The 24,796-nt window shown below is 40.0% G+C and overlaps 3 protein-coding genes across 12 annotated transcripts in view; 2 read left to right on the forward strand and 1 right to left on the reverse strand.

Annotated features, from left to right (window-relative positions):
• On the forward strand, positions 1–6,638 carry gtf2f1 (general transcription factor IIF, polypeptide 1). 3 transcript variants are annotated; one of them, XM_084926257.1, is made up of 14 exons: positions 1–74; positions 599–675; positions 1,675–1,724; positions 1,940–2,012; positions 2,226–2,419; positions 2,638–2,808; positions 2,942–3,147; positions 3,249–3,399; positions 3,518–3,573; positions 4,015–4,146; positions 4,259–4,338; positions 4,593–4,734; positions 4,884–5,016; positions 5,176–6,638. In XM_084926257.1, the coding sequence occupies exons 2-14, from the start codon at positions 664–666 to the stop codon at positions 5,378–5,380; spliced, it is 1,605 nt and encodes a 534-aa protein (XP_084782383.1). In that variant the 5' UTR covers positions 1–74; positions 599–663; the 3' UTR covers positions 5,381–6,638. The 3 variants fall into 3 exon arrangements, with proteins under 3 accessions (XP_084782383.1, XP_084782386.1, XP_084782384.1); XM_084926260.1 differs by having other exon boundaries at positions 4,259–4,332; XM_084926258.1 differs by having other exon boundaries at positions 63–82.
• A 1,695-nt stretch (positions 6,639–8,333) lies between these two features.
• On the reverse strand, positions 8,334–17,094 carry alkbh7 (alkB homolog 7, RNA demethylase). Its single transcript, XM_084926261.1, has 4 exons — positions 10,064–17,094; positions 9,527–9,700; positions 9,319–9,443; positions 8,334–9,163 (listed from the first exon to the last, which is right to left on the reverse strand). The coding sequence occupies exons 1-4, from the start codon at positions 10,334–10,336 to the stop codon at positions 9,043–9,045; spliced, it is 693 nt and encodes a 230-aa protein (XP_084782387.1). The 5' UTR covers positions 10,337–17,094; the 3' UTR covers positions 8,334–9,042.
• A 268-nt stretch (positions 17,095–17,362) lies between these two features.
• The window catches only part of cacna1aa (calcium channel, voltage-dependent, P/Q type, alpha 1A subunit, a), an 86,415-nt gene continuing 78,981 nt past the window's right edge, over positions 17,363–24,796 (forward strand). For 6 of the 8 annotated variants that reach the window (XM_084926262.1, XM_084926268.1, XM_084926264.1 and 3 more), the window contains exon 1: positions 17,366–19,387. In XM_084926262.1, the coding sequence (XP_084782388.1) occupies positions 19,057–19,387 (331 nt within the window). In that variant the 5' untranslated portion in view covers positions 17,366–19,056. Of the gene's footprint in view, positions 19,388–24,796 lie in introns of all 8 variants that reach the window. The other 2 variants (XM_084926269.1, XM_084926266.1) reach the window with 2 other exon arrangements.

Genomic DNA, 24,796 nt, shown 5'->3' on the forward strand with positions numbered 1-24,796 from the left:
CCAATGTCTACAGTAAATGTTTCCTGTTGACCATAGAAGCAAACGGAACAAGTGCAATTGGAGTGCACACAGCGGTAAGACGGTATATGATCATTTATGAGCAGATATTTCATATTTAGTCTTTTTAATTTCCAATAGTTTTTGCATTGGTCGAAGATGGATAGGTCTCATGATTTTACAGTGGTCTTGCTTGTTTTCACAGTTAGCTACAGACCGCAGCTACAGCTGCTTGCAAAATGTGGTGCTGCTAAAGCTAACGTACAAAGATATAAACATAAGTTAGACCTCGTTTCGTATAACCGTAGCCTAATTTAACTTTAGTCAGTCTTTCTTGTAATATTACAAATGAGTCATGGAAGGGGGATAGGTTTCCTTTATTCTGCCGCGTTTGTTTTAATCCTAAAATTGTCATAACTTGCTGAAAACGCTTATAAAGCATTATTTGAATGTCTTCGTGCAGGGATATCGTACCTTCACAGACCTTTTCGGTTCTCTGTTTCTCAGCTGGATAATCTGAGTTAAAAATAAACACAAACTGACTGAATTATATATTATTATGTATTATCTTATTAGTACCATTACTCTGTTTTCGTAACAGTGTGTCCACCTCGCCTAAAGCAACTGTTGATGTGGTGTCGTAAATCCAGAGACTGACAACCAACCATGACATCACTGGTAAGCTTTGATTTGACAACACAAAAGTTTGTCTTTATTTTCTTTTGATAATTTGATCCACTCTTGTGCTATGTTTAATGCCGTGAATCTACAGTACTGTGCAAAAGTCCTGAGCCATCCCTCATTTCTCCATGTTGTTTTTTTCCAAGTAGCCAGAATTAATTGTATTTTTAAGTGGTCTTTGGAAACAGTTCTCCAGGCTTTCTGAGGGAGTTTTCTTTGGCTGCCTCGTAAACTCATTTTCAGTCCTTTCCTTGCACCTAATTATTTTCAGAGGAGTGTTTTTGTTTTTTGTTTTTTTTGTTGGTCGGTTTGTTTGTCAACCACTTAACACTGACCTATCATTCAAGCATGAAAGAGGCAGGTAACACAAAAGATTATCCAGTGTTGTACCTCATTACAGTTCAGCTCATTTCAGTTTGGCTAATTCCAGTTTCCCATTTTTTTTTCTCTTTTCTCTTTTTTCTCTTTCTAAAAACGGTCTTTCCAAAAACTACATTGACAGCAGATGCAAAAAAATATTCACTTTTTCCAATGCTTTTCTCGCTTTTATTTGTCTCCATAGTCTTCCTTGAAAATGCTTTGATCCTTTGTGGTCTTCTTTACATTGTCCATGTTTAGCAGGTTGGCAGTGATTTAAGTGTCTGATTAGGTTTGTTGTCAAAAAATGAGCTTTGGACGTTCTTCTGGAAGCCTGGGAAACTATTACAGAAGACATCTTGGAAGAAATGACAAGAAAGCTTGCATAAGAGAGTTCAGGCTGTGTTGAAGAATTAAGCAAATTATACCAAATATTGACTTTAAAGTTTTGTTACAATTGTACAAACTCCGTTTTTACCTTATATGTGGTTTGAGTAAGTTATTGCATTTCCATTTTACTTGTAAATATAAAGGAAGAGACTCAAGACTTTTGAGCTGTACTGGTCCAACATGGCTTTCATGGTGTGCACATTATTCAAATGTGACATGCTTCCAACAGGAACACTTTTTCTCTTACAGGGAAGCAGCAGCAGCACCTCAACCACAGAATACACCGTGCGTGTCCCCAAGTGAGTAACACATGTAAATATCCAAAGAGATTTGTGTGCACAGGACTTGCCTTGTGTCACTGTTTTGCATGTGTTCATGCGTGTTTTGGTCATTCTAGGTGTCACTTGAAGACGTGTATGTGCATGACTATTAGAAGATGACTGTGACACAAATGACTTGAGCTCAGTTATGTTACACAATAACTCACTATATTATTTTTTTTTTCTTTGCATAGAAACACCAGCAAGAAGTACAATATAATGGCTTTTAATGCAGGGGACAGAGTCAACTGTTCAGCATGGACACAGGTGGGCTTCATACTTTAACTACACTTCACAGACAAAGCTTAGGTTTTCAGTGTGACAGAGCTAGAGTTGATATGAGAAAGGAATATCAGCCAGTCTTATTTGCCTTAAACAAAAAAAAAGAGAGCGAGAAAGATGTGATAAATTTAGGAATGAGTAGGTTGTTTGTTTTTTGGTTTTTTTTCACTTTTCCATTGCTCTTTCTCCTTTCCCCAGGCTCGTATGGAAAGAGATATGAGTGCTCGGAAGATATATGGGGAGGAAGAGACCCCTGAAGGCGCAGCAGGTAGTGAGTTTGGCAAAAAGCAGCGTGAGGAAGCTCGTCGGAAGAAGTTTGGTATCGTCACGCGTGAATTCAAAGTGGAGGACCAGCCCTGGATTCTCAAGGTTAATGGTAAAGCTGGCAAGAGGTGAGTAGAGAGACTCCCTCTGAGTTACTCTTCAAAAGTGTTGGCAATGCAAGATAAAATTATGTATTATAAGAGTTATTATTTAGAGAAATCTCAGTGACTTGATGTCTGTAAAGGATTTTATGTGAGGAAAGCAAAGGCAGTGCAGTGCATCTTTTTACTGTTTGCCACCATCTGTCTATGCATGTGCTTTTTTTTTTTTTTTTTTTTTTTTTAAGGTTCAAAGGTATAAAGAAGGGTGGCGTTACAGAAAATGCATCCTACTACATCTTCACGCAGTGTCCCGATGGAGCTTTCGAGGCTTTTCCTGTTCACGGCTGGTACAACTTTACACCACAGGCCAAACACCGAACTCTGACTGCTGAGGAGGCTGAGGAGGAGTGGGGCAGGTGAAAGGGAAAGGACAGGGGTGGTTTGGGATTAATAGTGATGAAGAAAAATGAGTACTTAAAAAATAAGTACTCAGTTGACCCTAGATGTTAAATGCTTGATTTTAAGACAGTCACCCTCTTTTTTTTCTAGGCGGAACAAGGTGGTGAATCACTTTAGCATCATGCTTCAGAGACGTCTTCGAGAGCAGGAGCGGGGTGAGGAAGAGGAAGACGAAGGAGAAAAATCTGGGAAGAAGAAAAAGAAGGGGGGTGGAAGAGGGGGTGACCTGCGCATTCATGACCTGGAGGACGAGCTGGAGATGAGCAGTGATGACAGTGACAGCAGTATGGGGGACGGTAAGGAGAAAGACACAACAAGAAGAAGAGACTATTGTAAAACATCTCCAGCTTTCATCTTTTGATTTTCTTCCTTCAAACACTTTGGCTTTATTGGACAGATGGAGAGAGCAAGCCAAAGGTAAAAAAAGATGCTGGGAAAGGAAAAGCAAAGAAAAAGAAGCAAAAGAGTAAAGACAACGAGGCTCTGGAAGACAGCGATGACGGAGACTACGAGGGCCTAGAAGTGGATTATATGTCAGATGAAAGCAGGTCAGATCCGTTACACGGTAGCACACAAAGACTCACACTGTATCAACAATGTTTGGGGTTTTTTTGTTGTTTGTGTTTGTTGTTTTATTTATTTATTTATTTTGTGTTCCAAATTTAGCTCAGAAGAAGAACCGGAAAAGGGAAAGCCTGTCAAAGCAGAGGAACACCCTAAAGGTCAGATCAATTTATTGTTAAAAATACTCAATAAAAGTGAAGCTATAACACACAGTAAATGTAAATGGACGTGTACTTGGATGTTCACACAGTCTCACACACATTGATACAAACCCTAAAGGAACACAATCTGATGGATGCATCAGAGGCGACTCAGGGTTTCAAAATGCTGATTGGTAGACGCACCATTCTATCTTTTGCGGTACAGGCACCCCCAAACGTATGATTTTATGCATACAGTGTCAAAAAATGTATTTTAGGCATTGAAAAGTTAGGTGAGTGGAAGGTGACCTGAGTAGACACAATCCTGAAAATGACTTAGGTCTCATATAACTTAGCTCCGCATCTGGACGAACGTTATGGCCAGATACCTGCCAGGAGTGTCTAGTTTTTCACTAATCAATGTATTTAGATTGTTTCTGAATATTTATCCTTTTGTAGGGATTGATGAAGAATCTGAAAGTGAGGAAGAGAGTGAGGAGGAGAAACAGAATGATGAGGAAGCAAAAGAGGAGGAAGAGGAGGAGGAAGGGAAGAAAACCCCAGTTCAAATGGAGAAGAAGAAGAAAAAAGGTAAAAAAAAATTTTTAAAAAGTCACAACACGTACTGTTGAATGGAGTATTTTAAAATATGTGAGGAATGTGTGTGTATGAGTAGTCAGATTTATGTTCTTGTGCTTCACAGACAGCAGTGGAGAATCAGACAGCTCAGATGACAGTGACATCGAAGGAGAGACGGCCTCTGCTCTGTTCATGGCGGTTAGTGTGCGTAACTGAACAAATTCACATTTATTTCTTTTTAAGCCAAATTAGTTTGTAATATATTTTCCTATCATTATCATAATTAACATCAGTACCGTTGTTGCTTAATAAAACAATGGCTCGACCAGTGTGCGACCAGATTTGTAATGCTGAAGCTTTGGAGTATTTCATATTAGTGCGGATTGTTATTCTATATTGGAATTTTTCATTCTTTGTTTGCGTTCTCATCAGTTATCGTCTTTTCCTTCTTATCTCAGAAGAAACGCACACCTCCCAAACGTGCAGGTGGCCGCGGCTCTGCAGGCAGCTCCAGGACTGGTAGCCGTCCTGGAACTCCATCCTTAGACTCTGCCTCCACCTCGAACACACTCCGTGCTGCCGCCAGCAAGCTGGAGCAAGGTGATTTCTCAAAAAGCCCACACAAATGCTCATACGTTCACAGTATAGTGTACATACGTAGATATATGCAGGACCTTCACAAGTAGCTTTCTACTCTCAAATCTACTCTTTTTGTTATTCCATTCCAAACAAACTTGTCTTCTCTCCAGGTAAGAGACAAGGTCCTAGCATCGACTCACCTGCTGCCAAAAAGCTTAAGATGGAACCCAGCACCCAGAGCCCCGTTCCCTCTGGGAAGAGCACACCTCAACCCCAATCAGGCAAATCCACCCCAAGCTCAAGGTAAGGTCCAGGTTTTTTTTTTCAATACAGTTTCATAGACACACAGTTATTTCTTCCTGCTTGTCTTACGATTCAGAAGGCTAACATAAATACACCAATAGATATTTAATGTAAATATGAGTGTTAAACTGTATTCTTTACTTTTCATTCACCCCACAGTGATGTGCAGCTGACAGAGGAAGCAGTCCGCCGCTACCTGATCCGTAAACCAATGACCACTAAAGACTTGTTGAAGAAGTTCCAGACTAAGCGCACCGGCCTGAGCAGTGAGCAGACTGTCAACGTGCTGGCACAGATTCTTAAGCGCCTCAATCCAGAGCGCAAGAACATAAACGACAAAATGCACTTCTACCTCACTGAATAACCAAAGGAACAGAGGGATGTTGTGGTTGTAGAAGTGGTGAAGTGCTAAAACTGACCCTCTTTTGTTCAAAGGTTATAGTGTTTTCAATAAAACCCATGGAAGAATAGTCTGTACAGGTTGTTCTGTGATATGCCACAGCACAGGAAGCTAGACCCGCCTTCAGCAGCAGTCTGAAATTTCACCTTAAAGCGGACTTATTTTGTCAGTTTTCTTTTCTGTATTTTTATTCTTGAACTCCAAAACATTAAAATTGCTTTGCAAGATTTCCAGTTCAAAATATATACATGTTGATTTTTTTATCTTCCACTTTGCTGTAGTGCAGTTTATCCTTTGTTTTAGCTGCCTACCACTTCCTTGCAAGCTAACTTTGTTTTGATTGGCTGCCCCTCCTAAAAAAAAAAAAAAAAAAAAGAAAAAAAAAAAAGAATAAAGTTGTTTTACAGAGTTCTCATTTACGTCAAAAATCCCAGAGAAGAAAAAAATGTGTATATAACAGAAAATAAGGAATAGTACAATAGGTTCCCTTTAAGTAACAGACTTGTCCATGAAATTATGTTGAATGAAAAATTTTGTTTTGACCTGATAGTTAAAACCTGATAGTTCTGTTTTGTTTTGTTTTTTTTGTTTGTTTTTAATTCCTTGCATAGAAATTTTTTTCTAATAAAACTATTCTTAAGTAAGGATTTGAGTTTTTGTACCTCCTCCTTCAATGTTAAAAAAAACCTTTTGTCCTTTAAGGACAAAACTGGGCACTTTTATTTTTATGTCAGTTTATCAAATCACTTGTTCCTGAAAGTACTTTCATATAAACAGATTTATTAAACACACTTCACATTAAACATCTAAATATGTATGTGTGTTGCTTAGAGTGAAAATAATTCAAAGAAAGCATTAAAAAGAAATGGCAGCAACTAACATTCACTTCTTTGGGTACTTGTTGTTCATGAAGTATAGTTGGGCACAGAACACGCATCGATTGTTTATTTTGCCCTCCCTCTGTAAAGACAAAGATTACCCTGAAATAGGGTGCATGCAAATATTTTTGAAAGCTCATTTGCATAACTATCAGGAAGCTAAGACTATGTCTTTTGCAAAACCTTAGTTTGCTGCTTTGTTTACTGTCCTGGGATAACCTTTATCACGTAAAAGGAAGCTACTATTTTGACACAACTGGTAGGCAGCAAGTAACTTAATTATTTTAATGATGAAAAAGTACAGCACTTAAAATGCCAATATTGTTAAAGGGATGTAAAAGTGATTTGTGTGCAGTGTTGTCTGAGGTTTCTCATCTTCCTCGTCTTTCTGTGACAGTTTACATAGATTGTGGTGCGATTTGAAGCAAAAACACTTCTATTGTACACCAATTTCGAACCTTTTATTTCAAAGTCTTGAAAGAGTAGTTGTCAAACAATTAAATGATCATTTTTCAAACAAATTGTTTATTTTAAAATCTTTTAGTCAGGATTTAGAGTGCAGAATGGCACAGAAACTGCACCAGTTAAAGTCTTATGGCCTCTTGACTATTAACTGCTTGGCCTGCAAGACCTTATTGCAGCATTCAATATCACTGACCAAATATGTTACGGCAGAGATTAGAACACACTGTTGGTATCAAAAGTACTGTAGTGAATCACACGTATCACACATGTAGATTATAGTTTTTTCATGTGAACGAGGAGCCTCTTTTCACACACAAAAGCTATTCAGGGAGTTCAACAGGGTTCTGTGATGGGACCAGTACTTTTTTATATTATACATGCTTTCATTAGGTAATATTTTTAGAAAGCATTGGGTACATTTTCTTTGATTTGGAGATGACACCCAGTTTTATCTATCCATGAACCTATGTGATCTGGCTCAATTTATCTTAATGACCTCATAGTAGCATTTCACTCCAATAGAGCACTTCACTCTCAGACTGCAGGCTTACTTGTGGGCCCTAGGACATTTGAAAATAGAATGGGAGGCAGAACCTTCAGCTATCAGACCTCTCTTCTGTGAGACCAGCTCCCAGTTTCGAAGTTTAGAAACTTTCATTTCTGACAAAACATATAGGTATGTCTAGATTAGGTGACCCCCTGAATCATCCTTTAGTTGTGTTGTAATAGGCCTAGGCTGCTGGGAGGCTTCCCTCGATCTATTGAGTGCTTCTTCTTCAAGCTGCTCTTTTTACTTGTCTGTCTTTATACATCACTTCTGTATTTAGTCATTAGCAATTATTAAACTCTGCCCATCACTCCTGTAGTTTACCTTTTGTCCTCTTTCTCTTTGCTCTCTTTTTTCTCTCACCCCCACCCAGTGACAGCAGATGGCTGCCATTTCATTAGGTTTATATGTGAGACAGAATCACACTCAGAGAAGAACAAACATCTGCCTTGGCCAGCTGGGAAAGAGAAGAAAGACCATGAACAACAAAAGACAAAACAAAACCTGAAGGATGGTATAGATAAAAGATACAACATGCAACAGAGCATTCAAAAAAAAAAATCACATGGGTATGGATGAAGTGGTCAGGGCATCCCGGGAAGCCCCTCCACAGCCTGAGTCTAGAGCCCCTGTTTGAAAAAAATAAACATGATAATTAGCACATCACAGACATTGTCTTTAAAGATGCATTTTACCTTTTAATCCCAGGCCCAGAAGTTCTGTAACCTATTTATTTAACTATTATATTGACTCCCCAACTGTGGTGTCATCAGTGTGTTGAAACCCAACTTCTATGCAGTCATTACAATAAAATAAATAATTTAGTACAGTCTTCTTTACCTGTGTTAAAAGACTAAAGAAGTACATAGGGTTGCCCAGGAAGTCATGTTTAAGTACTTTATGTCTTGATCCCTTTCACTTAGGATCAACGAATAGAGTGCGGTTCCTCCTGCAATGAATTTGCCTTAGCAGAGAAGATGTGCTGCTGCCATCTAGTGGTCTTAATTTCTAAAAAAAAAAAAAAAAGTTTATCAGAATCAGAATACTTTATTGATCCCTTGGGGAAATTATACACATTATAAACATTAAAGTGCATTTTTAGGCAAACCATTGAGCAGAAGGACACACTATTTTCAATTAGAACACTAGATGTTAGTGTAGTGATGTCAGTACTTAAAGAATTGGAGTAAAGTGCTGTTGTTTCACAGCACTTCACTCCAAGTGTTGTCCAGCTGCGTATTTGTGTAATTTGTTCCTAATTATATTCATTAATAATCCAATTTGTGAGTTCTCACACAGTGTTCAGTTAAAAGATTTTAAAGCATTCAAGATCATAATTTTATTTGCTATTGTACATTGGAAATGTTTCACAAAGAGACTCTGTATTATACAGAATTAGAAAAGCGCAACAAAGTGATGAAATTATTGTATAAATACACAAATCTGAAACAACATTTTAAAGAAAACAACATTCAGATACGTTTAAATCTGACGTCTTCGGCAAGATCCAGTGCAAATTTAGAAGAATGCCATTTAAATTGAATCAATTTATAGTCTTTTTCAACAGCATGACCAGAAGAGCGTCACGTCCAATAAACATTCTGAACACACACATTTATAGTCGCTAATAAACTTGAAAGATCTTAGCCTTGATATCTCCATGAGTATCACTGGCAGAAACCTCAAAGTTGGACTTGATGATCTGCTGCTGTTAAGGCAGATATTAGAGCTGGAGCTTATCCTGGAAGGTTACGACAGATGACAGAAATGCGTCGCTGTCGAGGCACTCTCTGCCCGTTGAACACAGACTCCTCATTTTTCAGGATCTCATGAGTGAACTCATATCTGGCCTGGTCCCTGCACAGGTGTAAAAAGGACAGGATGAACCTTTGTTAATTGCAAACTACCACAGCTGCTTCTTTACTATAACCGTTCAGCCTTGTGTATTAATCAAAATCTCAAACATGTCATATTTAGGAAATATTAAGACAGATATGAGGCAAATGCAGCACCTCAGTATGTAGAGTGAGCGTCGGGAAAGCAGCAGATCCAGCCATTCACTGGGTGTGTCCTCCTTCACTAAGCGCATAATACTGTCAGACAACAGACTCAACCCTGCAATGGTGCTTCCACAGAACTGGAAAAAGTTAGAGAGTAAGATCACCATGTGTGCAACTTTTTTTTTAGAAAGCTACTGTGCAAAAATCCTGGCAAACCCACCTTGACACTGTCGATATGGGGCTTGATGTAGCCGGTCTTGTCCAAATCTATAACATGCACAGGGCCGAGGAGCTGGCTACATTCAGGAAATGCTGTAGATCGGACCCGATTCAAGATCTCCTCACATGCCGCGCCCCACCTCAGACGCTCAGTCTCTCTGTACCCGTGGATTGCCTAAATGTGCAGGAAAAACAAAGTCGGTCTCACAGCCTGTGTTACTCTGAAGAGAAAACAGTTCAACTACACTGATCAGTGACAGTGTTAGGTGTGAATACAGCTATAGCTCTGTGATGCAGTTAAAAACGAACTACTGTACTTTATGTTGTTTATCACTGAGGTAATGGGGGGGGTGTTGGACTGCATTACTGTCAGAAGTGTGTCTAATATTTATTCCTGCCTCATATACGTTGTTGGGTTAGACAAACTATCAGAAGCACTTCTAATCACAGTGCAGTAAACCACCTTCACCTCCACCTTTTTAAATATTCAATACGTTCAACTTTCCTAAAGTTTCAGTCAACAATGAACCTGACTTACATCGTCCCAGTGGTCAAATTCGTAGCGTTTCTTCTTCAGGCCTGGGTCCAGCTCCCGCAGAAAAGCAGCCTCTTCTGCCTCAGTGATGAAGTCCGTCCTCACCTCCACCTGCGAGCCCAGCTTCTGCACCAGCTCCGGGCTGGAGCCCACCATTGGAGCTTCATCCCGGAGAGGTAACAGGCCGCTGGTGGCCCCGGAGCTCAGACAGCGCGGGTTACCGGTGCAAAGAGCTGGCTTGTGGATTTGCTTTAACACAGCCAACAACACTTTCATCGTACCTGTCGATGTATTATTAGTTAGTGTCCTTATAAAGCCCCCGTTTACCTTCAGCGGCGTTCCGGTCTTGTTGACATAAGTCAAGCAGATATGGGAGGCGCCATGTTGGAAACGCAAAGCATTGTGGGGCTCGAAGTCTTTTTTTCAGTAAAACGCCGGAAAGAAGCTGACAAAATGTTTGACCTCCGTCATCTCAAAGATAATGCCACCCGTACCATGCAAACCATATAAAAGGATAAGAATGAAAATAAATTTACAAAAAATAGTATTACAAATTAGAGTTACAAAAAAACGTTATAAAACATTATACAAAAAATATTCTATACAGATTTCTTTTTAAATATTTTATTTATTTATTTTAATGGCGAACTGCTATGGTACCATGAGTGTTTGGATTTTTTCCCTTAATAATAAACACCTTTATTACGAAACTGCAGTTTTGTGTTTATTGTGTCATCTTTAATATTTAATATTTAAATTTGTTTGATGATCTGAAACATTTAAGTGTGAGAAACATACAAAAAAGGAAATCAGGAAGACGGCAAACACTTTTCACATCACTGTATGTGTGTCCTTTAACCTGGGATAACCGGATTTCTAAGTCTGTGGAAGGAAAATAGTATGGTCAACAGTATCAGATCCTGTGGTCTGGTCTCATATATATGTGACCCATATGTCTAATACACCTTTATGTACATTAATTCCAGCCACAGTAAAGGCTCAGTGAGAGCAAACTCTCTTACAGGTTTAATAAATACAGGGAACCATATGCTGCAATTTATCTGTGTGAACACTGGAGGGAACTGAATGCCCATGATTACAAACTGAATCAGCTTAATCAGCACATTTCAACTAGTAAAAATGTTTAAGCCTCCACACAGGAGGTGGTGTTTTTCCCAGTTTGTTCATCACTAACTGTATCAATAGTGTTTCACAAAATATACACAAAGACCTTTTTTTGTAATTGCCAGGCTTTAAATCTCTTAACCTGCTGCACAGGATTTTCATGACAACTTATGCAGAAACTGGATTAAGAAAAAAAATGCTAACACAGAAAGTAATAAAAATGTATAAAAAGAGTTTATACATTTTCATTGATCCACTGAGTGACTCTGAATCTGTGCGAAATTTTGAAAGCTGTAAAAATGGAGAATGTGAAAAAAAAAACAAAACAGGAGAAAGGAGGGAGTTTGGAGAGGAGATGATGACTTCATCCTCACTGGAGAATCCCAAAGAGAAAAAAATGCTTACTTGGCCTACTTACCACTAAGGTTAGCACGTCCACTCTCCTGCTCTCTCTTTTGGTTTGTATCCAGGCAAACTCTTATAGAAGGAAAGTGAGGTATCTCCTTTACCCCCACAAGAAGTGCATTGCTTTTACATTGAAGTTAAATTGTGATTTAAATATGCAAAGATAAAGTGAAAAAGATGTTTCCATGTAGAGGACCACCTGCTTTACTCTACTTATAACTACCTTAATAATTCTGGATGTTTAAAAATGTAAAACGTGTGCTTCTTCTAGCACTGATAAACTTTAGTCCACCATCCTTCCACCTACAGAGACAGATATGTGTGCACGTGATTCCAAACATCCGCATGAATCCCCTGCATAAACAAGGTTAATTTGTGCTCCTTCTGTGAGCCTATAATATTGGTCTCAGTCAGTGAACATCCACAATAACACACATATCTCCTCCTCATACAACTGACGTGATTCCCACTTCGTTGTTGGATGCCATGTTGCTGCCCCCAGCATTACATTCATCCAGCCATGACAAGCGTTATGAAGAGTGGGTTCATATTTCAATTCCCAGTTGGTGGACTCATTTAAAGGCTCTGTGATTCACTGAATTATCATGGGTCAGATTTTCCTGGAGGCATCACTATGCCTTCTGTTGAATCAGCCCCCCCCCCCCCCCCCCCACACACACACACACACACACACACAGTTTTCTGAGGCTGAACACCTGAGTACTCAAATACCTCAGAATTCGGGTTATGTAAAGATGATGATGCTGTAACAACAGGAAAATAACACGTTTGACCCTTAGAGCAATCTGTCGTTTTTTGTTTGCTGTGTATAATGTGAGCCAGTGTTACAGAGGTTTACATGAAAATCTGCGACTGGTCTGTGGAGTGCCGGGTTCAGCAGGGGCGGAGTGCTCTACATGCATCCAGCGATTGAATTATTCAGTCTTATGAATCATTGAGTCACGACACTCCTTTTTAGGTCCTCGCCTCTGAGCTGCAGCCTCACAGCTACCCGCTATTTGAACATCTGACAGAGGAAGAAAAACAACAGAGAACTATTCAGACATGTTCAATCTCTACGGATGGGATAGACTAGCTTTTGTGTGTGTTGCATTTACATCCATGATTCCATCATTTTTTAACAGGTTGACGAATAATTCTGTCCTGATTATTCATCTTCCCTCTTTGACTAAAGTCAAACTTAATTTGGTTCTCTAGCCAGTTGTGCAGAATCATTCTTTTCTTTTCAAAGATGTCCGTGTTGTCCGTATTTGTGTATATTCTACAGTGCTGTGCAATTTGTATATGCACAAACATACATAACAGGTAAAAACATTGTTCTGTAATTCTAACACCTCCTGCTTTGCAATTTTTTTCTTCTTTTGTGCTTTTGCAAGAGGCTGCTAATAACAAAGAGTCTAAAAAGATGCAATTTAAAATTTGTTCATCCCTTGAGTCGAGGTGACATTTTGATGCTTGGATAATTCTGGGGTCACTGTTCACAGAAAACAAACAACAACAACAAAAATTCCTCTAAAATGGTGAGGTACAAGGATTGGACTGACAATAAGTAAAAAGCAGCCATTGTCCAAAGAAAAACTTTGATCTTAACAAAAACCTGGAGAACTATTGCTGCAGACCAAGACAAATTCAAGACAGTATTAAAAAAAATGAGGCATATGTTGAGACTTTTGCACAGATTTTTGACCCCAAACTGAATTTAAAACACTACCTGAAGTTCTAAAAAAGCAGTCAGCATACTGCACTGACAATTACAAGCACTTAACAGGAAAAATATGCGGGATAGTTGTGATATTTAACTTGATGGATTAAAAAACAATGCCCCACTGACAGATATGAACAAAGTCAGCATCTTTACCATTGCACCTTCTTATGAAATGAATTATTACTGTGAACATCATATGAACTAAAGTCTGGGTTGCCCAAAACGTCTTTCTTCCACTAAATGAGAGAGGTAAGGAAAAACGTGTGGTTTCAGTCGTAGAAGTAAAATCACAATAAAAACAGCCTATTTATCATTTACCGCAGTCTTTTTTATAGAGACAGTTCATGTGCTCTGGTGAAGTAACAATGTTTTGTGCATGGGTGGCCTTGGTGTTGTTGCTCCGCAGTGCTTCTTATGCCGGCTGTGTGGAATAACAGGTTTGGACAGAAGGATGCTGCTCCTTAAAGCCTCTGGCACTGAACGGTAATAGATAATTTCACAGATCAACACACACAAGTGTAAATACACACATTTATGAACAAACACACACAACATGTAACAGTCTAGAGGTTTTGGAAAGACAATGTTTCAAAAACAAGATTCAAATGACAATCATTAGTAACGTTATTTAAATGCTAACGCACATAACTCACAAGAAGGAAACATAACAGCCGACACAGAGTATAATTATCTTATTACATTAATAATGAATAATGAATACATCATTGTGTTAACTAATCCCAACTCTGCATTTTGTCACAAGATATAAGGCGTAACGTCTTTGCCAAACTCACTTTCTTGTGTTTATTTAGAACAATAGGTTTGTGGTTTTGAATCTTGGCCAGGGATTCATTCACTAAGGATCCCCAGGCTAGGCCCTGCATGCTACCCCAGCCTACCTTGGGCAAGGGGTACTCAAGGGACATTGCCTGGCTTAACAGGTTCCGTGTTAGGTGTTGAGAAACTGGGACATATTGATGAGAAGTGGGCACATATGTACAAGAACTGAGAAGATCAAATTGATAGAATGCAACTAAGTCAGCTGACCCAGTGAGATCAAGGATTCAGATAGAGGAAGTTCAGCATGAAGAATATGTGCGGGAGGATGTTAGTCAATTAAGTGAGGTGCAGAAGGGCATCATGATGGACAGGTCCAGAATGAAAAAAAAGTACAACAAGATGTTCATAGCAGAGGCTGAGGCATAGCTCTGGGCACTAGACTGAAGAGATATACCAGACAAGCAGAGGCCAAGAGAATAAACACTCTTCAAAAATCCATTGAGGGTGTGCTCTCAGGTAAAAGGGTAGAATAGCACCAAGGCAGACCCAACAAGAGCTAAAAATGACAAATACTGGAAAAACATCTGTGAGAAGGAGGTGTCACACAACAAGTGGTTGGCGCCCCTAAGAGCAGACCACAGCAACCTCCAACAACAAGTCTCCAGAATAAAGAAAGGACCTGACATGATCTGTACCTACTGGCTGAAGAAGCTAACAGATCTCCATGATCACTGAGCACAAATATATGCTCTACTAACAGCAGGTTCTCATCCACACAGAGCAGAACAGTCCTGATCATGAAGGATCCCAACAACTACTTGGCCATTACCAACCTCTCCACTACATTGAAGCTCTTCTCAGGCATCGTAGCAACCAAGCTGAGTAGGCACATGAGTAATACATGAGCACAGCTCAGAAGGGCATTGCAAGTAACACCAAAGGGCCAAAGCACCAGCTCCTGGCTGACAGAGCAGTACACAAGACTCTAAGGCAGTATCCAGGCAGACCAACTTGTGCACTGCCCAGAGTGACTACAAGAAAGCCCACAACTCAGTGCCCCTGCACATGGATACTGGAGTGTTTGGCGTTAAAAAAAGAAAAACTTTGCTCTATTATATTATCTGGTTTCTTTTAAAATAATCCAAAGATGATTTGTTTGTCTTTTCTTTTAAAATACACTAGATCTAATCATTAATAAAAAAAAAAGCAAAATAGAGAATTACAACATATTTTTTTCCTTTGAAACTGTCACTCTCCTGTACTACTTACATATATTTTAAGTAAAAATATGAACCTGTGTGTATTTGAGGTCGGACTCAAAAACACACAAATGGCCTAATTCTAGAAAAATGAAATAGTAAAATTTGAGAAATTATAAATTTGGAAGTACTGCAATTAACTTTTCTTCTTCTGCTATGATAATGTTTCAGGACTTCCTTCATGATACAACAAAGGTCCTGAAAAGCTGTTTCACATAGATCTTTATCTTTGTGTATTTGTGAAAATCACTTTACTCCCAATCGCCTAAATCATAACTATCATGAATAACCTCATCCTTAGCCTAAGTAAAGTAAATACCTCCCCCCACAAAAGGATACTGCAACAGACAGAAAGAAAATGGTAGAAACAAGCAAACAAAGCAACAAAAAAAAAAACAAGAAGTTAATTGAAGAATTACGCTGAACTGCAGTTAGCTGAGTATAATCACTAAGACTGAGGTGTAAGGTAGTAGAAAAATAGCCCGAAACAGCTTCAATTGCTAGAAAAGGGGTATGTAATGGATTGTGGCTAAATAAATGAAGGTAATGGATTGCAATTTGTATATATGCACACAAACATGAACCATGTTGTCTGAAGTGACATCTCCCTGTGAGTCAGACCTACAATGAACTAGTGCAATCGTGCAGGTTTGTAACACTGGGGCTTTGTTTCTGATTTCACGTTGTTCTCCACGGTGCTGAATTGTGGTGCTGTCCATTGTCCTGAAGTGATGCCAAGGATAGCAGTCATCAGGTTTTTCTTAGTCGAATTGAAATTGTATTGAAAACAATATTGCCAAAGTTGTATCAAAGTAAAATACCAACAAAACAAAAGAACAGTAAAAAATGTATACCAGTATATCGATGCTTCTGATCAGCATTTAAATTTTGTATTCCTGCATGCCCTTGAGGACGGGTTAGTATCTCTAATGGCCGAATTCTTTGCTTAAGTGCACACAGAGCAAAACGATCCCCTTCTGACATATTTGATAGGCGTTTAAGGTGGCAAAGTATCGACTGGCTTTCACACGTGCCGCACGCCTCTGCTGATTCGGTTTGTTAGATTTGCCAGGCACCCTTAAATCTCTATATGCTAGATCATTTCCCATTCACTGACACGGCTATGTGTGGAGTCAATCAATTAGCTCACATACAAGGGGATGTTGTCCTGGACCCGGCTTTGGGCTTCCTCTCTTCTTCTCAGGGGCTTAATATAATGTGGCACCAGCACTTTGCTGAAGGTGTATATTGGGTGATTACATATGACAACAGCTCTTTGCCACCGTTCTCCCGTGTCCACTTGGAGGCTTGCTTTCAAAACGATGTGTTTTAGGTTAAAAAAAAAAAAGAAAAGAAAAAAGAAAGAAAGAAAATAAGAAAGAAATGCTTTAAGGTGGAATGGTGGTGTGTGCAGAAATGTTGTCACTGTGAAATAAATCACATCATCTCTCGGCGCCGTCCATCCACCTCCCCTGTCTCCCCTCTGTGTTGTCACTGAAAATATTTGCTGTTTTGCTTGGGCTTTAGCGCAGACCATATGGTCACACCTTCAGCAGGCACCAGTGTTTTCGGTGGAGCGATGATGAAAGCCTCGAGGAGAGGAGAGGAGAGTGAGGGAGCGATGAAGGCAGGAAAGAAGATCCTAGACTCAGTTTCAGGGAGGAAGGGAGGGAGTGAGGAGTGCTCTCTTCGTCCATTAATTTCCAAATGTCTGTTGCTAAGAATAGCCTGCCCCCCCCCCCTCCCGCACGCACGCACACACACACACACACACACACACACACACACACACACACACACACACACACCACCTTCCCTAACAAACACACGCAGGATCGCGCGTACACACACTGACGCGCCTTTACTGACGAGCCCGTGTGCGCGCAGTCATTGTCAGCTTGGGTTGCAGCTGTATCTTTGCAAGAGCTGCATAATGCCCCCCCCCCCACCCCAGCATCCTTCCCACCCCGTCGCCATACGTACATTTGCGCGCGCACAGTTCCCCTCCGCCGCACACACGCTCTTAATAAAAAAAGACCCTACAATACTTATTTTGAAGAAGACAGACAAGAGTGTCCGCCTCAGTTTGACACCAGCGGGATATCTGTGTTTCAGTTCAGCCGGACAGGGCTATGTAGCCCGAATCACCTTAAAAGAAACAGGCGAGTAGGCGATGCCTCCATCCCTGACACAGGTCTGGAAGTTGGACGCGCTGCGTGCGTCATGTGCTCTGGCTGCAGAACTGAGCAGACTCCCGTTCTAGTTCACACAAGCTGAGAGACACCGCGAGGAGCGATTTATTTCATTTATAGACAGACTCGGGCCCGAATCCCAGGGAAACAGTCAGTCCCCTCCCTTTCATCCTGTCACCATCCATTCACCGATCCATCGATCCATCCTGTCCGTTCGTCCCTCTCTCCCTCCCCTTGGGGGCTGCCGGACGAGCAGAGAAGAGAAGAGGCCGTGAGGAACGGACTACTCCAATGAGAGACAGAGAGGGAGAGAGCGAGAGGTACGAAGGACGCTCTGCCAGGACATTTGAGCTCATCGGTGCGGACGAAGGTAGACTTTTTTCTTTAAAGGCGGGAATGGTGATGGACTTTCGTACTGCTACACCTAGAATGGCCAAACCAAGATCATGAGAGGGTGTAAAGCGGCGGAGAAGCGACCGTCTTACCCTTGTCTTTGACGCCGTCGCTCGCGTGTCCCTTGCTCGGCTTCTGGATGGCCACGCAGGTGAGGGATAGAAGATGATGGGTGCTGATGAAATCGTTTGAGAAAATTATTCTACCTAAGCTACGGAGTAAGACAGCATTGACACCGATGATTCACGGAAAAACGGTATTTGTTCTGTCTCATTTCTGCCTTCTGAAATTTCACATTCTGAAATAAGGCTCGTGAATAGCAAATGTCACATTTTTCCGGTCCAAAGGTTTGTCGGAGTGTAGTGGTAAAACAACTGTAAGGTGGCTGGAGCCACGTTATTACCACACACTGTACCAAACATTGCGGATGTTTCAGAAATAAATAAATAATAGTAGCTTTTCCATTTCAATGCCTTTAAGTCTGTGGAAACGCGACTGTTTCCAAAATGCCGACCTGAACGCCAGTGACTGTCGTGGATAGCTGTAAGCTGTTTTATTATTTATTTATTTATTTTTATTTTAACAATCTTATTTATCGAGGCCTGTGTTATACTCGGGCGTTAACGTTGTCAGAGCAAAGACATGAAACGTCCAGCAAGGTGCAGGAAGCTCGGGTGCGCTCTGAGGCAGGCATGTACCGTAGGCAACATGAAACATTCATGTTAACTCGCTACAGTCTCACCATGATTTCATGTTGGGGGCGAACCCTGCTTTATATGGACATAAGAGTGGACAAAGACTGAGAAACCCCACAGCACTACCCTACAGTGCAACCAGTCAGCCAACCGACCACACATTTAATTTCCTCACACCCACAATTGGCCGTTGGCAGAGACGCACAGAAAAGGAGACAGTACATGGGCGTCCTCGTCTGCTAAAACCAAGCGCTGCAAAACTGCTCGCCGGGTGCAGGTGTTCAGCATAAGCTTACAAGACAACCCGTTGTGCATATGAGACGTTCTGATCCAGATGGGATGTAATGTTGTGTGGTTGCACAGCTGAGCATTGGTCTCCTTCTCCGCTGCTTCGTGAAGATTGGCTTTTGGTGTCCAGAGAATGGCGCGGTTCGGAGACGAGGTACCAGCCAGGTATGGCGGAGGACCTGGCGGAGGAGGCCCGGGAGGCCGGGGTGGTAGCAGGCAAGGAGGACCCCATGGACACGGCCACGGACACGGTCATGGGCATGGCCACGGCCATGGCCACGGCCCACCTGGAGGGCCCGGGGCCCAGAGAATGTACAAGCAGTCTATGGCGCAGAGAGCCCGGACAATGGCACTGTATAACCCCATCCCCGTACGCCAGAACTGCTTCACTGTCAACCGTTCGCTGTTCATTTTCAGCGAGGACAACTTCGTGAGAAAATACGCCAAAAAGATCACCGAATGGCCATATCCTTTACCATGTGTGCAGTAAACGCCTTTAGAGGCCTTGCCTACAGGTAGGCCTGTGTGCAGACAGCTGTTTTTAATAATGTTTCACTTTTTTTCCCGTTAAATGAGCTGCAGACTTTACGTTATGTCCCAGTATCAAAGGTGTAACAAGCAGATCCATCCGTGCAAGTCACGAATGAGGTATAGGCTACAGTAGGCGACAGAGGAGTTGCTGGGTGTTTAATTAATAGTCAATTAACGAGGGTGGTTCTGTAACAGTGGACCATTCTGATCACCATTAATCACATTTGTTTGCAATTTCACATCGCAATCCCGCGAGACTTGTTTGATATACGCTTCCTAAGTGGTGTGTGTGTGTGTGTGTGTGGTTTGAGTTTGTGGTGGAGGTATAGGGGGCGCATCTGGTTGCTGATGTCAGCATGTGCAGTATAGTCACAATGCCCAGCCAGAGTATACAGAAACAGGAGGAAGGAGCACAGGAGGGGGGGGAACCAAAAGAGAGAAAAGGAATTTAGATTAGTTAAATGTGTGTGTACGTGTGTTCTTGTGGCTACACAAGTTCCCATATCAGCACGATGCAGGTGTTCTATATGATGTGTGTGTGTGTGTGAGGCAGAGAGACAGAGGGAGAGAGGGGGGTGGTGGTGGTGGGGGCGGGGGGGGGTAATAACTCAAGTATGCCAGTGTGAATATAGAAACCTGCAAATTTTGTGGATGCTCATCTTAATCACAGAAGATGCAGGTGTCACTGAATGAATGTGTCATCATTTCACACTGTGTGCGTGCGTGCGTGTCTGTGCTTGTGTAGGCCTACTCCAACCACTAAGTGTGACAGTGTTGCATTTCCAGCAATCCCCTGCATTTTCACATTTCTGAAACCAGCAGGTTTCCTAGGGAGAGAAAATGAAAAGTGATTTCGGTATTTTCATTTCCAGGATTTGTGTATGCAGGCATGAATGCATGCAAATGTGGAAGTGAGTTTCTGTGCAACTGTTAATGACAAGAGGGAAAATTCGAGTAATGATTATATTGATCTATGCTGATGCTTGAGCCATGACATAACTACACACACTAATTGGGTTGTTCCCGTGCATAGATACTTAGAGCGCCTCTGAATCATGTCTTAGTGACTAAATGACAGATGTGTTGCTGAGCAAACGCAAGAGTGTGCAGGGATTTTGAGGTTATATGTGTATGTATACATTACCACCGAATCAACAGTTAAACATACAGTCAACTTGCTTACTGAGAGCATGAATTGTTTTTATTAACAACCACTTGTGCTTTTCCTATTATAGCAAATTGTCTGAAGAAGTCAGTCACTTTACAAACTGTCGTATCCGTTACCAGATAGCTTCACATTATGAAATAAAATATAGTTTCTTTTCTTTTTAGTTTGTTTAGATTTTTTCTCCCGAGCATATTTGGTAGTGCCTGCAAAGATAACGCTAATGAAGACAGGAATGCTTATGGCCGGGCATTATTCCCTTTTTGCTTATTTGATCTAATATTTCTTGTGTTTTATTCCTTCATCAGACTTTGTAGCAGACTGTAGAGATAGACCAAATGAGAAGAGTGGTATTCACTGTCACATGCAAAACCACATACACTGCAGTTCATTGTTAATGCCAACGCTCTTAGGCCACAAGGACACCCCAATCCGAATTATGTAAATAGCTGTAAAACCGATGATAGAAGCTGATTTTTCTCAGTTTTATGTAATTCTGTGTGCCATGGTTGAAGTTTTTGCCCCCCTCTGTAGTTGTTTTGCATTCCTTTGTGGTCACGTTGGATCTCTTTGAAACCATTTAGAATCATTTTGCATGTCTCTGTCCACATTTTGTGTCTTGTGTGATTCATTTGCATTTTGTGCATTTTTCTTGTTATTTTAAAATTTGAGCTATATTTGAGTTTTTAACAAAAAGCTAGCTTTTTCTTATTAAAAAAAAGGGAAGGTGTTGAGAGACCTGATGACGTCACATGCAAAACCACCACCCAGTGTAAGGTTTGTGCCACAGCTTCCATAAATTAACAGTAATAGAATTAACTAAATATTTTTTAATGTCTCTCTAATGTTAATCCATCAGTATGCATAAACTATTTAATCCAAATCATATTTTTAATGCTAAAATATAATTATTGTTGTTGCCCGTGAATTTTCAAATGCGTTGTTTTATAGAAAAGCAGAAGAAATAGTGAAACACAATTTTTTTTTTATTAAGATGCCAAACTACAGTTACCTACCTTTCTGAACAACAACAAAAAAAAAGTTTTATTATACATGATTCATTTCTGACTTTCATAAGAAGTCCAGTGTGGCGGCTCAAATTTGTGTATAAATATAAAGGCACTTTTTTGTTTGCCTAATGACTAACAATACAGGTTTTAGACTTTTTTTCACCTACTTCTAAAACAGTTGTGGTTTTTAAGACAGGCAGCCCAATAAATCAGTTAAGCACTTTTTAAATGGTTTTGTTTTTGTTACGGCAGCATTGGGGTGTTGGTTTACCTCCCGATAATTACTTACTTATTGTTAATTATGAGGTGTAACTATTACCTGTTTTCTCTGGAAACTCTTGTTTCCCCTTCTGTCTGCAAACATTTTAAATTACAGAGCTTTACCTGGGCATAAGGTTGAATCAATAACCAATACATACACAACATTAAATTAAATCTACTACATAAAACAAATGTAATTTTAAAGTATATTCATGTATAGAGTAATTGATGAATTTGAACCTGCAATACATTCAAGTGTTGCATGCTGAGTTATTTGGTAGATTTAACTGACTGTTTTTTTTCTGAGTGCAGACTGAAACAGCTTTTTGATTCACCAGACGTGTGAGTCTCAGTGGACTCACTAACAGGTCGAACCGTGACCTGCGGCTTTATTTAGTTGTGAACTGAGCCCGTGGGAGTGCCACATAAATAACTGTTCTCTCACGTGCACATTTACATACACTAGGCTAATATTTGGTAATTTAAATAGAAATAGCATCATGGGGTACAGTCTCAATACTGTGTCATTTCATTTTTATAAAAAACAAACAAACTGTGAATAGTTTAGCAGTAGTGCTCAGATGTGATTTAATCCTAGCTTTTTTCCTTTTGTTACAACAATATTTATCTGAAAAATAATTGGCGCTTTGATGATATGCTAAAGAGAGGGATATCTAATATGTCGGTCCGTAAGTGTTCAATTTGAAATATGTGAAGTGTGAAGGTCATAGCATATGATTCACATCATTTATAGTCATAAATTCAATGACACCTCACGGACCCTATGGTTAGGGGCATTGTCATCCTGGAAGAGATCACACCCAACATGATAGAAATATTTCATCCCAGGACAACGGTGATCACTCACAACTTCAGAGTGATTTGCAGTGATCTCCCTCTAAGGGAGGTCTCAAACAAGCCAGAAAAAGCCTCCCGTAACATACCAGTCTTACCAGATCCCCTCACTGTTCTACAATTTCCCTTTAATTCGTCACCAATCTATAAATTAAACTAATTTTCTAAACAATAAATGCATTTAGAGATATACATTTTAGCATCAACTATATTTTACAAATAATGTCAATTACTATCAAACAAATAAATCACAAGTGACAAAATTCTTTCTACCAAATTTATATAAAAAATGTGTCATCTTTCAGAGCTTCAGACTTCAGTCCATAGGTTGGTTCCACCGGGCAAGTGTTGGAACTTAGGAGTCACAGGACACAGGAAGTCTTTGGTTGCTAATTAAATGACTGCTGTGGGTTATATGTTGATAGGAAAGTGTGAGCTACTTAACAGTGAATAGTTAATTCCACCAGAATAGTAATGGCAAACCCCACACACACTTTGCTTAGACTTTTAGGGGCTGATTGACATCATACACACGCTTATAACCATTTTTGAAAATAATTGGTATCATTGAGTATCTTTGGCATGTCTGCAGTTTTAACAAGGTAATGTGTGCAGTCACAGTGAGTCAGCTAGCTAGAAGTGAGTAAGGCTAGTTAGCGTAAAAAGTTAGTGTAAAAAGTTGGTACCAGAACAAAGGTAACCGTTGAAACTGAGCTGGCAACAATTCAGTGTCAAAGACTTAAATGTTATCTTGTGGAGGCTCTTTCTGGTGTGTAATAACAGTTAAGAGCTGAAACAATAGTAATTAAATTACATTTTAGTCGTATTCATCAATAAACAATCCTGTATTTGAACAAGTATTATGAATTATTCTGTCGCAATAATGTCTGTACCTGAAATTACTGCACAATGCATGTTAGAGCATATAGCAGAGGGAAGCTGAAACTAAAAGGGTCATCTAATAGGAATGACCTTGTCCAAGGGTGTCAGGTGTCACCCAATGAGATTCTGTAAACCCTGCAAATGCATTTTCATGTAATTCATTTTTTTCTGTTTAAGTAATGTGTCATGCTGGGTCATCTTAGGTAATCTACATCTATGCATTACACACTAATTTTTTAACATGTGCAGACAAACACATATACACACTGACGCAGCTTTACAAGTAGACACTGCATGTACACCATATGGTGCCATTGCATCATCATCATCAATTGTTTTTTTGTTGTTTTTTTGTAAATAGAGAAGTCTATATGCAGTATATTCTATCTATAGCAACACTGTTCTCATGAAATGGAACACAAATTATGCCTTTTAATAATCTTAATGTGGGCGTGAGGGATATTTAAGAATTTCTGGTGGCCTCTTAATATTTTGTTGCTATATATAATGTGCAAAACTCAGTATTCAGAATTCTGTAACCTAACACGTTGCCTGGGCATCCAGTGCCATTGAAGATTTTATTCAAAAATTCTGCATACGCTGTAGGTGCCATTATTGGTCGTGCTTATGTTTATTATATATGTTTACACCTATTTTTCTAATGATGGTTCCTTAATTTCCTTGCACAAATGGTGAAATATTCAACATCCAAAAGCTTTATTTATATACAAATGCATTTACCAGATTTTTAATAGTATTAATAGAAACAATTAATTTTTTTCAGGGTCTGTATATGCTGTAAGGCATTGGTGTGCTTGTGCTCTGTGTTCATGCCAGCACACTAAAGGGCATTTTTTAAATCATATTATAGTTTTGTATTTGATGCTAGACATGGATAATGCTCTGGAACTGGAGACAAAAATGACTGACCATTAAAGATTGGCAAATTTGGCCTTTTTGTGGGGTGGGTGTGAGGGGGTCATTCTTAAAAAGCTTTTATTAAGACATGACTAATGCTTTGGTATCAATTCAATAGCAAAATTCAGGAAACAGTGTATTTGTTTTTCTGTGGTATTAAAAGTGTAACAGATGCTGTAAAGACCATAGATACTTGGTGGCTGAGGCTGGTGCGATGAAGATTCTTGGAAGGAATTTTTTAACAGTGCAAT

Source organism: Perissodus microlepis, chromosome 4 (genome assembly GCF_051167445.1).
Source record: "Perissodus microlepis isolate ML-2025 ecotype Zambia chromosome 4, ASM5116744v1, whole genome shotgun sequence".
Classification (NCBI taxonomy): domain Eukaryota; kingdom Metazoa; phylum Chordata; class Actinopteri; order Cichliformes; family Cichlidae; genus Perissodus; species Perissodus microlepis.